The sequence below is a fragment of the Oxyura jamaicensis genome, chromosome 14, assembly GCF_011077185.1.
Source record: "Oxyura jamaicensis isolate SHBP4307 breed ruddy duck chromosome 14, BPBGC_Ojam_1.0, whole genome shotgun sequence".
NCBI lineage: Eukaryota > Metazoa > Chordata > Aves > Anseriformes > Anatidae > Oxyura > Oxyura jamaicensis.
Window position 1 is genome coordinate 17,101,288 of NC_048906.1, and position 18,415 is coordinate 17,119,702.

The 18,415-nt window shown below is 38.6% G+C and overlaps 1 protein-coding gene across 1 annotated transcript in view; it reads right to left on the bottom strand.

Moving 5' to 3' along the window:
• The window catches only part of LOC118174475, an 84,223-nt gene extending 70,472 nt beyond the window's left edge, over positions 1-13,751 (bottom strand). Inside the window, 8 exon segments of the mRNA XM_035339827.1 lie at positions 5,425-5,552; positions 6,304-6,509; positions 7,232-7,280; positions 8,033-8,244; positions 10,174-10,244; positions 11,753-11,913; positions 13,446-13,496; positions 13,748-13,751. Of these exon segments, the coding sequence (XP_035195718.1) occupies positions 5,425-5,552; positions 6,304-6,509; positions 7,232-7,280; positions 8,033-8,244; positions 10,174-10,244; positions 11,753-11,913; positions 13,446-13,496; positions 13,748-13,751 (882 nt within the window).
• Between the last annotated feature and the right edge of the window lie 4,664 nt (positions 13,752-18,415).

Here is an 18,415-nt window from a genome sequence, read left to right on the forward strand (position 1 = left end):
TAAGTCTCATTACTTGAAAAATTAGGAGAATGTTAAATACAGTAGCTTAAATGTTCACTTTAATCTAACTTCACAGTGTGCAAGCTTTAATGATGCTCCACATCATGAAGATTCACTTCAACTGTTTATTCACTTCAGATGTGAAAAGTTTAGATGCAGCTCTACTGCTCAGGTTCCAATGAAAAAAAAATTCTTTGTGTAAATATCATACAAACAGAGTCAATTCCACTAAGTTACAGTTCCAAAGGTCTGGGGGGAGACCTACCTGGGCCTCTTGACCTTCCTCTCAGGAGCTGCTTCCAAAAGTTATAAAAAATTGGAATAACCCAGTGCCAACAATTAATTTTAAGACTGCCAAGACATTTTCAGTAAAAAGAATCTATCTTTCAGTAAGAAGACAGAGTAATTTCTTACTCTGTTTTTTGATAAGCTAAGGAAATCATTTTTCAGATCCAATATAAATACTGTTTATGCTTCTGTTCTTTTGGGACTTACTTTCTTTTCAGCAGTAATGTATTGATTTCATCAAAATGACATTTATTCTTGTACATGAAACACTTCCTAGGATTTAATTTGGGTGACATTTATAATTCCTAGCTAAAATCCAGCTAGATAAACATATATTCCAGCATTAGCTCTAAGGTCCACTTTAAAAAAAAAAAAAAAAAAAAAAATTACTGAGCCCTGAGCACCATGGAGCCGGGGAAACAGATTACATTTCACTGTCTGTAAAATTCAGAAAACTTTATTTAATGAAGTTCTTCAAAAGTGTGTGTAAAATTCTGGCCTTATTTCCATTTTTATACACGTAAGCACACGCCATAAGACGCCATCGTGAGGAGCTGCGCGTGCAGCTGCTGCTGGGTGTAGGCTGCACTGGGCTTGGCTGAGGTGGCCCATCAGCACAATCCCTGTATCATTTCCAGACTGGTATATTTTGAGGCAACATAATTTTAGACTGTACACGAACTTCATTCAGTTTCACACCTGCTGACTAGACCAACTCTAATCTAATACCCCAGGACAAAATTTAGCAGGGAAACAACTATTTTTATTTCCTAACAAAGAAAAAGCTTTGGAATGAACTGCCTACTGAAGTAGGTTGTTTGTACTTTTTAAGGTAAGTTGCACTGAAATTGGGATGTCAGAGAAAAAATAATCTCATTATAAATTCCTCTATTTGCATTTTCAGAACCAGAAACTACATGCAAATTTGGATACCACTCCCAAGCCTAAATGAAATATAAAGAAGCCCAGCTTTTATTGTACTCAGGAGTTTTTTTTTCCTTTTATCTGCAGACTTATCTGTATGTCCTTATGTCCTTTTTTTTTTTTTTTTTTTTTTTTTTTTTTCCTCTGAAAGCATAGGTATGTTATAGTTTAAATCAGAAGGTATGGTAAGATGTTTCTCAATAAAATACTTCTGTTTATGATGTACAGGAGCACTTACTCTTTGGAAGCTTGACACCTTATTTGCTTCCAAGTATAAACCCCATGTAATCACAAGGGAAGTTACTCTGATGTGTTCAATGAACATATTTGTTTTCACCTACCAATATGTGTTCTCAGTAAATGTTTGAGCCCTTCTCTCCAACAAATTTAATATACCTCTTTGGAATTACATAGTCTTTTCTCTGTACTTCTGTTTTTCAGCTGATTTCTTTTTTCAACTATACATATGCTAAAGAACCAGTAATTCTTTTAATTGAAAGACAGGTCTGATATCACATGGAGGTGGCACAATCTTCTCTTTGAAGTCTACTGGCAGAACTAATTAGTCCACCAGGACTAATTATGGAAAGCAGGGGAAGAATATTTGGGGTTTGTACAAAACTGCTTGTGCGATATTTATGGGAAGAACTAGTTACTGTATGGGTCCATAGTGCATGTGTATAGAATGACTCATACAAAAAACAAATAGTGAGACTATGCCCTATATGTCAACATTTTTGGTTCAGACTGGGATACAGGAGTTGGGTGAGTGAGCCTGACATACCCTTGCCCATACTGCTGAATGCACACACACATTCACCAGAGCTACCAGTTCAGCATCAAAATTCAGACAGCTGTATGTAAATGCAGCCCCCAGCAGAAGCTGTGTGACAGCCTTCCTTCAACTCTCTCTCAAGTGAGGGTCCATTCTTCCCATATCCCTTTGACCATTGTTTGTCAGTATGCAGCTTGTCCACTTAATGGTCCATTAGTTAATCTACATGCACATTGAAATTCAATCTTGTCTCATAATAGCTTAAAAATTAAACAATGGCTTTGCTTCCTTGGAAATGACAGTCTCCACCTCCATTTTCTCCACCGTTCACTGTTTTCACTGAAGTTTGATATTTGCCTTTCTATTTATGTTTGAGGTCCTGAAAGAGATACATAATCTTGCCTCATTCACAGTCAGACAATAAGGGGACAAATAAGCCATACATGCATAACAGCAGAGCTGTCTCCCAAGCAACACTGTCGCCATTCCCATAACTTGTTTCCTGGCCCAAAGGACGTTTTATTGGTTGGAATGAGGGATAATACAGATCCCTTTTGAAATGCCTCGTCACAAAGAAAGAACACCCTGGAACACTGAAAACAGCTGATGACCAATCAAACCCTGTGCTGGGACAGCCTTATGATGAATAATTCACGTCTTTTAGGCAGTGATGCAAACAGCAGCCACTTGTGCTAATCCTAGTAATTTACAAAACAAATTTCCAACACAAGGAGCCAGCGGGGCCCCTTTGGAGGCAGAAGTGACATCCCTCTGTTACTGGGAAAAATCACCTACCATTCCTTCAAAGACATTGAATTATGGGTGTTCAAAAGAAGGCAGGATTTAGAGAAAGTTTCTCAGGTTCACTGCAATGATTTCTTTTTTCAGCATTTTCCAAAGACTATTTAGCACTCTAGCCTGTTCCTAAATGCCATTATATATTGCGTTTACAATGATAGTCACATGGAATTCAGCACTATCATAAGTAAAGAGGCTGATTTTATACTACATATCAAGAATCCTTATTTTTACAGCTCTGCTATCTCTCTTTAGCACCAATCTCTCTAACACATGCTAAAAAGATGGCAGACTTGCTTATAGCTCAGTGACAGAAATGTGTCCCATATAACAGCACTCAGAAAGGCCACCTGCTGCTTGCTCCCCAGCCCAGTGCTATAGGTCTTTGTCAGGCTGTGATACAAGGTCAGGCAATGATCACCATTTAATAGGTTGGGAGTAACTCCTAGAGCTGTCGTTTATCATAGATGACTAAAGTTGCCCATTTCAGGGGTTGTGACTGATTCTTTCTCCATATTATGTCTTTGCCGTAAGTCTCATGCAACATTACACAAACACCTATTTGTGCTCGTTAATCACATTTAATACTAAGAGAAAGATGAATATATTCAGTATAGTCATAACTAAACAGGCACTACTACCCTGCAGAGCTGTAATCCACCATGGTTTTGTTCTCCAGTCTCCGTAAAGCCTGTACCCCATCTGTACCCATACTGGAGTATCTGTGTCCCTTCTTCCCAAGGAAGATGCAGACAGCTTTTGTTATTTGACACAGGACTTACATTACACAAATGTAGGTGGAGTGCCTTCTCCTAGGCTAGGACTGAAGCTTTTTGAAGGCACCACAGCTCAATTCAGTGTTTTCCTCATTGGGCCATAACTGGTTTTTAGTAATATGCTGACCATGAATGATTTAAACAAGAACTGTGTACTTCTCTTTAATGTATTTTTTTTCTTCCAGATTGCTCAATATGGAAACTCCATTACCAGCAAAACCATTCAATTTGAAGGATAATGGAATATTGGAGTGCTCTCTCTCTCTTAGAGAGTTCTCTCTCATCAGCAATGATTAAGCACCATCATCTGCTGATCATTCTCTATTGTATATAACACGTGTTCTTGATAACCTCAGAATTTCACAGAAGATAGGGATCTTCATTTCAAAGACAGTGACAAATACTAACTGATGCAGTTGCTTCCAGTATCAGTAAAAATGCCACAACCTGAAAAATCTAAGGAGACAGGCAGACCATCATCTAGAATGATGGCCATCACAGACAAAAATGAAGGCACTGCATGTTACAAAAATAGCTTTTGCCCTATATTCAGTGATCTTACAACCTTGTAAGTCATCTTTTCAGTCTGATTTATTGTTTATATAGGAAAGTGACACTTCAAAGCATTTTATCTTTTTGTAATCCAAAATTAATACATTCCCAACACAGTACAAGGCTTCAGCATTTTCAAAACTGCTGCTCTTTAAAATCAAAACTACAATTTCTACTGAATTTAATATTTTGCTACAAAAACTGTTCTTTATTTAGCATAATGTAGCCAGAACATAGTAGCTCTATGCGTTCTTCCAAGTTCTAGGAAGAACGCATAGAGCTACTTAGAACAAATTTCTGCTGACTTTTAGAATCAGGCCCTTGCTACATATAACTACCAGAGGAAGGACCTGGAGCCAGTATTCTTCTGACATGTCTAACAATAAATCCAAGAACAGTGAAAGATCACAAGACATAGGAGAGATGTATCATGTTTAAAAACATATTTTTGGAAATTCACATTAGTTCCATATGTTAGGTAGCTATTTCAAATATTAAACAAACCACATAACTAGCAAATTATGGCAATGCTAAATGCTAATATAAATATTCATCTTTGGGCTTTACCTGCATACTCCAGAAATAGGACACATCTTTCTGCTTCCCCACCTCTCTTCCAACTAACTTGGAATAAAGATTGAAAATCTGTTCATAACAACAGAGCTTAGAAAGTTTTCAACCCATTATGCATAAATTCAATTTTACGCATTGTTTCAGCTTTTATAGATTAGATTTTTTTTTTTTAATTCCTATATATAAAGTTGTCTGAGGTACAGTAGAGTTTATGTATGTTTGATACCTAAAGATACAAAGATAGTTGTAAAGTTGTAAAGATACAACTAAAACATGCAGGTAAATCATAACAGGGAAGGGAGAACAAAGGCAGTAAGTACAGCATGCAGGTAATAGAAAAAGATAAGTAGAAAGAAGCCAGTCAGTTTAGTGAGCAAAATAATTTTTTTTGTTTGGTTGGTTGTTTTTTTTGCTTGTTTGTTTTTTATTTTTTTTTTTTAATTGCTTTCAAACATTTAGATTCAGCCAGTTAAAAAATAAGTGACCTCCATAACCTTGAGGCTACTACATTTACTATCCCGTCTCCCTCTTTCTGTTACAGTCTCTTGCTGCATCATAAATTGTACAGCTTCCATAGGAACAGGTTCGATGCTATGGATTACAGAAGGATAATGAAGGACCATAGTAATGGTGCCAGAGTGATTCTGAACTTGTCCAATGGAAGTCACCAACTGTCTGTGTAGAACTCTCAGACCACAAATGTATTACTAGAAACTGAGGTTACATGTAAAAGCTCACCTCAAAACTCGTACTATGTGCTAGGCAAAGCTTCCACAATAGTTCAGTCACTTCCTTCCCAGTGACCTCCTTCTTGGTTTGTTCCCTTTCATAGATCATGCTGGTCATATACAAATCCTTGGAGTCCACTGGAAAGACATAAGGAAAAATCAGACATCTGGTTGCTGGCCATTTGCTTTGGTTAACACCAAATTTTAGGGAAATGTTACTCTCAGTATTTATTTTTACATGTACAAATCTCTCTAGTGTCAGTAAAGCCAAGGGATGAATATGTATGCCTGTATTCTGGTTGAATATCATAGAATGAAAGCCTAAACACAAATGTGGTGTGAAAGAAATTCAGATAAACAAAACAAAGCAGATACAACTGAAAAAAAAAATCCCATTTGCTATAAATATGGTTTTTACAATGACCCTGCCACTTTACAGTCATTGCCCTTTCTAGTTTTATATAATCATTTAGTCTGTCCCATACCACAGCCTCCCAAAATTCAATAGATCTGGGTGCCAAGAATAATACATGGCTGGACTCTAAGATTCTTCCTCAGGAGGAAGATCATGTCACCTTACATCAGTACAAATACAAAGTATTATACTTAAAGAAGAAAAGAAAAAATAAGGTTCCACACATTTAGAGCTCAATCTATCACTTTTAGATAACCACTCAAAGTACAGTTACAGCAGTCTCTCCAGCTTTCAAAAAAATAGGCAGCTGTCAGTAGCCCAGACTGCACAAATATCGCCTTTCACATAGTTTAATATTTGAACAGAAATATATGAATTTCTCATAGGTAAGATGCAGTCCCAAGATTCTTCTAGGTGATTTTTGATTTTGCAAGAAATAATTTTATTTTTGATAAAGCAGAAACATCCTATTACCTTTTTTGTACAGTGTTTCTGCTTCCACTTGAAAGAATTTCAACGAAGACTGAGTCTCTGTCTTTGCCCTGCCACCTTTCTGAGAGAATGGTGCAACAAGGTTGGATTCAGTACATTTGGCTTCTGCCAGGACTCTATCCTTAAAGCTCTGAACACATTCCAGTTTAGAAGACAGGATCTGCTGCTCAGACTGAGAAGAAAAGATACTTCAGGGAAAGTCTTGATGACCTATGTCAGGCTGCTCAATCCTTTCACTCCCGATTTCATTGAGGTTTCCAGTTCTGTGATATAGTTAAGTCTTCTGTTTAGACCTCTGATAGTCCCCAGCCTGTGTAGATTAATGTGCTCTTTTTTCATTCTACACTTTCCTTCACTGAAATGCAACTGCTACTAACTTTCAGTGTCAAATGGTCTCAATTCATTTCAGTTTGCAAAGCATTAGTGTTAAGCAGATCTTTCTGGTCAAGTAAGTCGAGAAAAAGAAAAAGCTGGTAAATGATGACTAGCTAGTACAATACAAGGAACAATTATTTTTCACCCAATTAAAGTGATACAAAATACAAAAATTAACAGTATTTGCTATGAACAGTGAAAAGTTGTAAGTTTTGCTTTTAGAAAAGCTTTCTTTTTCTTCTTTCTATTTCCTTCTTTCATGCTCTTCTGCCAGTTTCCACTATAACATTTTAATGACAGAGGTTAATACAGGCACCATAGTAACCTCTGGCATTTATTCTATAATATTCAACAACTACAATGCAAATCTGCATTAAAACCAGATTATGTTAATAGGCATTAAAAGGACAACAACAGTTGTTTCTTTGCTAAGGATTCAAATTTGGGCAGACACATACAAATGTAATTGAGCATTAACAACTACTCAAAATGTTTTCATTTACATTATTAAAAATGTTCCTGTCAGTAGAAGTACCTGATACGAACTGCAAACCTGGTCCTTAGTCTCTTCAAATTAAAAGGACCTGTGGAAGAACCAGTGTCATTTCCCAACACTTACCGACGTACGAGGAAGAGCAACAGACTGCACAGAAGTAAAACCAGAATATCAATGAGAGCAGAGGTTTAAGTCCCCTGTTTTGACAAGAACGCTGATACTTGGTTGAGCATATTCCCAGCACATCCATCTGGTAACAAATGTAAAGTGTGAAATCACACATGCATGCTACAATACTAGGAAGTATTATGGCCTATTACAATGATTTAAAGTCATTGCTTTGTTGTAATGAGATAGGAGAGTCATAAATTCTACCTTGCAGGACACTTGCTTTGATACAAAAGCCACATAAAGCCCAATCATTTTAAAGATCTTGGACAAGTTTTATAAAAGCCAGGGTTTGATAGTTTAACTTCAGTGTGTTATTTTTAATCAGATCATTTACAGACATATGCTTTTCTATTCCAGATTTTCTGTATTTGCAGAGAAGCATTAACTAAGAAGAGCATTTCTACTCAAAGAAATCGAATTGCGTATGACCCACACCTTATAAAGAAACATTTATTTAAACAATGCTATGTAGCAATAGCATGAGAACAAGTGCACACCATGCTCAGGTAACAATGTGTTGGCTTCCAAACCCCAACAAGAATGCAAATTACAGATAATTTCATAACACTAACTACTAAAAGAAATCAGACAAGCACCATAGGCTGCTAGCCTGTCATCAAGCTGTAACAATTTGTAGTCGTTTAACAAGGAGATAGGCTTAATAGGCACAAAGGCTAACAGCCAACCTAGAGCATGACTTTACCAAGAGTCTCACCTCTTCAATGACAGCACGAGCAGTGGATGCGTGTGACGTCTGCAGGACACTGAGGATGCTTCTCTTTATGTTCAGTGCCCAAGTCTGTTCACTCCTTACAGGACAGAGCTTCAGAACTTTCCCTTCATGGAAAGAAAAGTGAAGAGGATGTTGTTCTAGTACTTCCCTGCAATTAAACAAGGTTTCTTGCTCCAAAACAGTGGTTGCCAATCAGTTTATGATATTAGATTCAGATTTTATGAACAGAGTTGTTCCCCGACAATAGATCCATCTTACTCTGTATCTCCATTCTTTATACCAAACCTCTACTTTTCATGAGTTAGCTTTGACCCTAAAAGCCCCTTTTCAAAACAAACAAACAAAAAGAAAAAACTATCAAGATAATCATAACATCTTCAACATAACTGTAACATTCAGTAAAGCAATTTCCTGGGAAATTATTTACAAGCAATTATACTTAATGGCAACAATTATTGTTTAATGTAAAACAGCAATTTTATTTTATGATTGAGGGTGCCTGCAGCATTGGTGAGCATGTCTGCATTTGTCTTCTGCTGTGATACGCACAAAACCATGATTAAGTGCTTTCCAGTCAACCCCTTGTTTTATCTTCCTGCTGTGCTAGATGTACATACTTGAGCTCTTTCCCAGTGTCATCCCCCAGTCTTTGTTGTCTGACTCAGTAAGTTTGCTATCCCAGGCTGAGAGTACAGAATTTTCCACTTTTGGAAGTGAGTGTGTTTGAACATTGATTTTCAGTCCTAACACAATGTACTCTAATAATCTATTTTCCCTCTCAATAGGGAAAAATAAGCCATCTAAAGGAAGAATTCTGCAGTATCCCAATGGGCAGCTCCCAAACAGGGAGATATACAGTTCTTCTGCACATTAATATTGGAACTAACCATTCATTTCAAGCCAACTCATAAAGACAATGCAAGAGGAAAACATTATCCAGGTGTTAGTGCATTGAAAAAGTCTTTCCAGAAGAAGAGACTGTACATGGGCTAAGGGTTTCTGTACTCCTAGGCAAATGAGGTTGCTTTTGTTACTATCTGTGGAAATTACATGCGTGTTCAAAGGACAAGCTATACCACTGTTATTCACAATGGGCTGAGGAAAATGCTAATAAGCTTCACTGGTCTGAATAATTATTTTCAATAGCCAGACTTCACTGAATGGTTTCTTTGCTACCTCTTTGTTCACTTCTCTGCAAAGAATAAGACAACTGCTCTTATCTCTAAGAAAGTCCTACGAATATCTTTATAGAAGAATGTGTGCCTGTATAAATGATTGGAACTCCAATACCACTACTCTTATTTTGGAACCCAGAGCTCTTCTTGATGAACATAAAAAGCAATACACTTACTCCAAACTTGCTCTTTTTGACACTCTGAATTCAGCCAATTATCTCACTTGTCAGTGTTGTTTAAAGGCTGAGAATCCAAGCAGCAGAACAAAGAGAAGATTACGAGGCTCAGCTTAGACCAGACAACAGAAATGCCTTTTTGTTTTTTGTTTTTGATAATACAAGAAGCATCAGCTCCCTGGAAAAATACCAGACCTCCACAGTTAGAAGAGGCTGCTTTTTATATAGAATTCTTAACAAGTGTCTATACCTTTGCCTGCCAGAAAGCTACTGACAGTATATTAAAAGTAAACTAGTATAACCATAAGTGGAAGAAGATGACATTAGAAGAATAAATGGAATTTAAATAAACTGGAGGAAGAAAAAAAAAAAAAAAAAAAAAGTTTTACATCACAAGAAATACAGTCCCCTCCAAACCAAGAACTTCTAAAATGGAGTTCGAAACTCAAGAGTCTCTGCAAGTAACAACTGCAACTCAGAAAACTAATGAGTGATCATGCTGCTAGGCAACAAGAGGCTTGATATTTTGTACCCAGAATCACTTAAACTGTCTACTCCTCAAATATTTTTTACATTCAAAGGATGAAAAATAAATTCAAAAACTCTTTTTGGATCATATGACCCTCATTTTACTGATGGTCTTCAGATTTATCTGCTGCTAAACCATACAGCATCAGAACAAAAACAAACAAACAAAAAGCTAAGCCAAATTAGATGTTTTTCCACCTTAGACTGTCCATTTCCTTCAGAGACTCTTCTCTGGTTGCAAGACTTTTCTTGAGCTGTACATCTTGCACCTAGGAGCAAAGATTATAGAGCAATTAATATAAATGTCATTAGGAACATGGGGACTTCATCACATAAGGACATGTAAGTAGAAGACTATGAAAAAAAGCCTCAGTGCTGCAAACAAGATAACTGCAATAGCCACATCTTCGGGGTACATATCTGAGACAGTTTCCAGAAATTTCTTTTACAAAGAAGTTTCACTGATTATTAAATGCATTCTGTACAGCACAATTATACCCTTTTATTTTCAAGCCAGAAGCAATCACCTATTCTAAGGTCAAGTAGAAGCCTGGATAAATTTAAGTCCTTTCTACTCCTGTGGAGAAGCAAAATTACTACTTATGTTGGTTGATTCTTGCAATTGAACCCGTGCTCAGTATTCCTTAGCCATTTCATAGTTTAATTTTACTGAATTCCGAGGAGAAAACGCATGCCAAAGTGATTTCCAGTTTGGCTGGTAGTACTAAGGAAAAAGTGTTTTCAAATGATGTAACAAGAATGGTGTTCCTCTATCCCCCTTTTAAATACAGCATAGATTACAACCACTAGTGATTTTCTTCCCTAGTATTTTCTAATTTATTTTTATAAAGACAAGCATTTAATCTTTTGCATATCTTACGAGGCCTCAACTAAGACAAAAATCTAGAAGTAGCAGAGTCCAGGCACTGGTATAACAAGGCAGAATTCAATGATTTAACCTGAAGACAGAAACCAAATTCTCATTTTTTTATGCAAAACCAGGGGGCCACCAACCAGTTAATTTTATCCACATGGCCATGTTAGGACAGATATTACTATTCTATTCTTTGTTGGCTTCATCTATATTTTTGTATATTGCACACATGTCAACTCCCCCACAGCACCCATGAATTAACTCCTTTGTTTACCCAAAGAAATCCAAGGCAGATGTGAGTTTATTTTCTATGCTCCCCCTGTTAGGAACTGTAATTCTTCAGCTTGCCTACCACAGGGCTCACCCAAGGAAGAGGTCTGTAATCTGAAAATGGTCTGTTGCTCTGTCACTGAGACAGAGAACTCCTACTGAGATCAATGGAGTGTTACAAAACTGAATTTTACACTGTGCTAGGAAAGGCACCGATCCAGCACATCATACAAGTTTCTCAAGTTCTCTTTAAAAAGTTTGCTATTTTTAAATTACAGCTACAGATATGAAAGTAATTAAAAATAAAACGAATTCCTTTCAAAGGGATTAGCTTCATATCTAGTTCTGTATTTCATATCTAGTTCTGCACTTCATGTAACAAAACAATGAAATTTATGAAAACAAAACAGGCCACTTAGGAAATAAAATGTTTTGTTTTGTCTGCCTTCTAAACTATTTAATTTGAAGCTGTGTTGGATCCAGGCAAATCTGCAACTCTAATTATGAGATCCAGGGTCTAACTGGCTTTTAATTATATGAAAAAAAAAATGTATTAAATGTAGCAGTAATCCCATAGAAAGATACAGTTCCATGTTAGCTCATCCCCATCACTCAGACTATGACAATACTCACTTTCAAAACCATCTGGCAGTTTCCCAATACTTCAGTGACCACCGTGCTCTCCAAAGAGATGCCACTGCTTTTATAAATACTCTCCTGCAGGAACGTGTTGGTGACTGATGAATACCTGTAGCTATATCTAGCTCTTTGGGGGAAGTATGATGCACTGTGTCCTAGGAAACAAACAATGAAAGAAAAAACTGTCTGTTGCAAGTTTTTTTCCTCCTTAAAAAAAAAAAAAAAAAAAAAAAAAAAAAAAAAAACTTTTTAATCTTTTCACCACTAAAATCAGATAAGTAAGGGGCTAAATTTTCAAAATGTTCCTTTCTCACTTGGGCTTACAACTGAAAGAACTGGGTTTCTGAAAGCACCCTGCATGCAAGCGATAGCCCCTATACGGAAGGTGGAGAGAATTTCCCTCTCTTATGCTCACAGCCTCACAATTCCCATCAAGGCAGGAATCTAATTCCAAGAGCAGAGAGAGAATGCAATGCAGTTGTGGCATGATGCTCTCTTGACACCTTTCAGAGAGCAGCAAAGCTGGACCTTTGCAAACTAAAGAAGTTTGGTTCTGAAAACCTACCCTAGAAGATCCAGGCTGTGGAAAAGAAAGCATGGGAAGATAGGGATTGTTCATGTTTATATATGAAGACATTGTCATGACCTTGCAACATCCATTAGCAGCACTGTCCTCTAGAGAACATAATGTCAGACACCCTGATGCATAGTGTCTGTATTCCTCTAATCGAAGGAGATTCTCTTCTAGACCAGGTAATAATTTATCCTCATAGGAGGAGAGGATTGGAGTCATAATACCTTCAGCACCAAAAGTTTTGGTGGCTGTGGTGTGTGAGATTGTAACAAATATGATACCCCTAGAAGATATCATGGTATGGCCTTATCTAGGACCAATGAAGTGCAGAAGAGGAAAGATTCATAGAAAATACACATTATTCCCTCACGTGAAAAATAACCACTGTGACTCCCATAAAATAGAGCTTCCTTTTCTTCGCCTCACAGTGGCACTGACACACTCAAGCACTTTGAATGACAAAGCCACACAAGGATGAAACAAACTGAAAGGCTGAACAAACCAAGGGTCTCTGAGCTGCACTGTCTGGGTAGGAAGCTAAGAGGTCTGGGTGAGATCTTGCAAGCAGAACATCCACATACTTTCCCTCCTGCTACACTAAATAATAATAATAATAATTAAAAAATCTGCACATTCAAGCACCTGCTGACAATGTAAATCAGATGCAAAGGTTATAAACTATACTTCAGGCCATCCAACCAAACCTTTCCAGGTCAGCTCAATATCCTCTCTTTCTGTCCTTTAAAGAATAAAAGTTTTGTGCATGGTCATTGAAGAAGCCTTTCTTCATGCCCATTTCAGTAATGAAAGGAGCTAACACTAGGTCCTGGAAAAAAGACATTCATACATGGCTGAGTTTTTGTCCTGCATTGGCTTAGTAGTTTGTTTAGCCCTAATATAACTGAGTATTCTCAGTTCACAGAATGTGAACTTGAGGCAGTCTGTGCATAGTAAAGTTCAGTAGGACTTCTCAGATACTTCTATGAATGCATATCACTTGGACATAAATATCATTCTTCTAATAAATCAACATCCCTGTTGAAGACAAGGAAGTTTTCAAATCCCTATTTCCTTATCACATACAAGGCCTGAATACAGTCTTGTGTTACTCACCAACACAATCAGCAAAACAGGAAGCTCCAGAACTTAAATTCTCTGAGGATCCTGTAATGACAGGTAAGATTACTGAAAAGCATTGAAAATTTGTATGCAGCTCAGGACAGACCTGCTGCTCTTCAATTACCACAAACCCAACATGAAATAATAAGAAGGAACCTATGAACACCCTAGGGCAAGCACACATCCTTACCCTGAGAGTCATAATGTTAGAGCAACTCGGAAAGATCATATCCAACAGTTTGGTGCTGAGATCCACCTTATTTCTTACACCTATATTTCTTACAAGGGATTCTTACCCATTCTGTACCACCACCACCATCTGTGTGAAAGTGAAGTGTGTTATAAATTAGCTCTCAATTTAGCTCTCAACAGAGAGGGTCATGTCCAATAATGCAAATGATTTTATTAAGTAAGCAGCCAACAAGCAAAACAGCGCTGGGCGGCCAGGGAGTCTCTGGCTCTACCAACGGCGCGCGCCTCATCCCCCCCAGAATCTTCCTTTTATCACCTGGTGGTTCCGGTATACACGGCACATCCTGGTATGTTCTGCAGCTGCGCATGTTGTTGCTAGGGGGTCGTCTCAGGCCCTTTGGTGGTCGTGAAGATGAAGGCCGTAGTCTTCCTCTGCATTGTGACTCAACTTCTTTTCCCTTATCTGGTCATGTTGGCCCAGCATGAAGCAGGAAGGCAGGATGCTGCCAAACTAGTTAACAACTTATCAAGAAGTGGTTACATGAGCCTTGCAACAGTGACTTTAAGCAGAAGATGAAAGAAGGGGGGAAGGGGGGTGGGGGGGGCTCCCTCCTCCTTGCTGGTTTCAAGCGAATCCTTTATGTACTCTTTTGTTACATTAAGTAAGGAATTTCATAATGTCCAGCCAGGCACTTCACAGTTTCTTATCACCCAGGAACCTTCACTACCCCCACTCTTCGAACAGAACAAAGACAATGAACAAATATTTATTGTATATTACAAAGTGTACATTCAGTTTCAGCACCAAGAGCCAGGGGTCTCCTGTTCCAGACACAGGAACCCTCCGTGGTGTTGTTAGCTGAACCCTTTGGAGCTCACTTGGGGGGGGGGGGGGGGGGGGAGGGGGAAGGGGAGGAGAGGTAAGAGCAGTGGCTGTTTCAGGTAATATATACTGATGTTCAATCTTATGCTTTTTTGTATAGATATGTATCTATTCCCTTTTGTCTTCTTTTTAGTGAAAATATCAAAGAAAATAGAAAAACAGTAACTAGCATATTCTGTCTTTTACAGAAGTTCAATTTTCCAGAAGAAAATCTTAGAAACAACCACTGAGTAGAAAAACATTATTTACTTTCAGAGTTAATGTGACCACATGAAACATCAGCATGTCTCTACCCTCTGTCCTTTTGTTGCTACCAGGTCTCAACCATTCAATGAGTTGTTCCAAACAGAAACCAAAGCCTACCTTCGGGCCCCCCCCCCCAACAAAAAAAGGACAGTTTTGCTACTAAGTATACAATGATTAAACTTTGCTTTCACCCTTTTCCATATGTCTAAACCACACAAGCACACACATATAAAGGGATGACATGCCTTAGTGTATTTATTGAGGTAGGTATGGAAATGCAACAATACCACGGATAACCAAATAAAGAACAAAAAGGAAATTATGGCTCTTTTTCCCTTCTCTTGTGTATTCCTAGGAGCATTTAGACTAAGCACTACTATGCCTTGTACAAAATGGAATTATGCCTGCATTAACTAGGGGTTCTTAATCCAAGAAATACATTTTCTATATGTCAAACTTCTGCACAGCCACAGGCCTTTAACTTAGGAAAATGTCTACTTAACTAAAATATTTTTTGCACACAGACGATCAAGAATTCATAAGTACCATTTAAAACAGGAACAAGAGCAAGCTTTACTGCTGAAGAAAGATTTTTTCAGCATCAGCCTGCTAAGGAACAAACACTTAAACATCACAACTCAAGGCTAGCATCCTTCAGCACCAGAGAGCCTGCTCTCCAGCATGACTTTCCTTCAGACTTGGACTGGGAGGGCAGTGAATTTGAGGGGAACCAGAACACACCTACACCACACAGGGAATTGCTTCAGGTTCACTTTGGCATGAATGGGGGAATTTCAAGCACTGCTAGACAATATAGAAAGCACATGACAGACTGGAAGATAATTTCTGTTTGCACATGGAAAATTAAGACCAGTCAAAGTTTTAGGGTATCTATTTCCTGTGTATCACTGCAACTGCCTCTAAGACATCCCTAAGTATCTTGTGGTTCAGGCAAAAAAAGGGGCACTCCCTTCCCCTCCTCAGCCCCCCTTCTTTTCTTTTAAACTGTGGAAAAAAAAAATGTTTCAAGTTGTTGGCTTTTAATGAAAAAATCAGTATCGCATTCAAGAAACTTGAAGTAAATATAGTAAGACAAACTTGGAAAATTCATCTCTTATGCAGCATCAGATTTTTAAAATGTTCAGCATGCCTTCCCAGGACCAGATTTAAGTTCTCTCAGTTCCCATGTGGATACCTGAATGCTGTAGTCAGCATTGTTAAATATGCTTATCACAGACAGATGCTGTGGTTGGCTGGGCACCTCAGACGGTCAGGCACTTGGATAATTTTGTTAAGGTGCCTAAACTTAGAGATTCCACTCTTTGCTTTGATTTTTTTTAAAAAAAAAAAAATTTCTTCCATGGTTTACTTCATGTACTTATCTCTTTTCAGTTGACAAGAGTCACAAAGGATAACCAAGGACCACATAATTGACATTTCATGATTTATTCACACTTTTAAGAAAATCTTTCATCTGCCAAATTACAAAGTGAGCACAGGTTTAGAACAAGAGGCTAGCACATAATTTTTGCCTGTTATTTTCAGGTGAGAAAATTGGCACAATCTCACTGTTTCCATTGCTTTCCCTTGTAATCCTGAAAGAAGATGCGCTACTTAACTGCATTATAGGCAGGGTGCCCTCCCACCTGCCCATGTGCCACCATGTGCCAAGAGCTCAGTAAAGCTAACTGCTACACTACACTAAGAATGGAGATGAAGCTGCTACAAAAATTACTGCAGAATTGCAAGCGGTAAAATAATTTACAGCATATCTGAGCTTTTGATAGTGAGATCATTCCTTCGCAGAAATATTTTGCATTGAGAGATACCAGTCTTAGCAGAGGAAAAAGTTTATTCTACTTACTTCAAGAAGCTCCTGCTGCAACAGCATAGAGTAAAATGATGGCATGCAGCCCCATGACCAGTGAAATTCCCTCCTCAGCCCAGAAGTTAACAAAATCACATCAGTTCTCCTCTCAAAGGCACCTCTGAGCAAGGCAGTGAAAGAAAGCCTCCTTCACAAAGCAGCTGCTCGCTATTTCTTTCAGCTCCCTTCTTCCAGCCAGAGGAGGGGCTCTGGCAGGGAAACTTCTGGAGGGGAGGGTGCATGTGTGTAGTAAGGTAGAGAGAAACACACACACATCTCATCCAATTCTAACAGCATTTCAGACTTTTTGCTATAAAAAGGGGAAGAGAGAAAGAAATTAACCTATTAGAAATTGCGTGAAACTGCAAAGAAAAGAAATGAAGTACATGACATCACAAAATAGCAAATGCTAAGAACAATCCCACACAGTAAGGTTAGGGAGAAAACAAAACAAAACAAAAAACCAAAACACCCCAGCAATCATTCCTAATGATTAATCAAAAGCACACAGGATAAAAACTTGCTTCGAGACTAAAGGAAAGGTGTTTCCATTGGGAGCAATGAGTTCAAGGGAGGCAGCTCATCCCTTCAACCAAAGTCCTAAATCTAAGATGGCGGAAATTGTGCATAAAGAACACACAAAAAGACTAAAACTACAGTCCTTCTGACAGCACTCAGGCTTTTACAACAAATCAGATAACAGTAGTCCACAGCTCACCAAACCACTGATAAAAAGAAAAACAGACAAAAAAATCTCCCAGAAGAATTTCCAATATGGTTCTGTCCCAGAAAACTTACTCATACTTTGAAAATACTGAGGAAAATGAGACATGAATGCTGCAAACACTAGTTTAATAACACTCAGGAGACTTACCTGGCAGTAAGTCTATGAAAATTGTTCATCCATTTAATGACTCAAGTTTGCAAAACAAATTTAATCAAAAACACCTTGTAGCACACAACAGAGTGTGTCCATTAATTCCTGGAAACTCTATACTAGTACTGCGAACAAAAGCTGAGGTTTAACAATTTGGCAAAGTCTGTTTTGCAAAGGCCCTGTGAGGCTTTTAAAATTAATATTACCATTATAACGTTCACATTAGCTCCTAATGGCCAGAAGGAGGAGGAAATCATCCTTGGGCCTGGCCCACAACCTACAATGCCCATGTGAGGCGAGCGGCTGCAGGCCCTGCCTCCCACTATGGCAGCCACAGCTCCCTCAGGGCAGGGTGCCGAGGCAGCCTACCTGGGCTGCCGACAGCCTGTGCCCCAGGTCCCACTTGCGTGTTTTTACAACTTTTTGACATCTTAATAGACTTTACCACTTCTAGTTCTTATCAAGAAGTTGTGAACAGAGGCCTGTTGCAGCCAGAACAGCTGCAAAAGGCGGAGGGCAGTGTACACAGTCCTGGGATGCTAACCGTTGGGTTTGCCACCAATTGGCACAATTGGTGCCAGGAGGGCCAACCGTGTCCTGGGGTGCATCAAGCACGGCATCGCTAGTAGGTCAGGGGAGGTGATTGTCCCGCTCTACTCTGCGCTGGTGCGGCCTCACCTCGAGTACTGTGTGCAGTTCTGGGCACCACAGTATAAAAAGGACATGAAACTGTTGGAGAGTGTCCAGAGGAGGGCTACGAAGATGGTGATAGGCCTGGAGGGGAAGACGTATGAAGAACGGCTGAGGTCACTGGGCCTGTTCAGCCTGGAGAAGAGGAGGCTGAGAGGAGACCTCATCACAGTCTACAACTTCCTCGTAAGGGGGTGTCGAGAGACAGG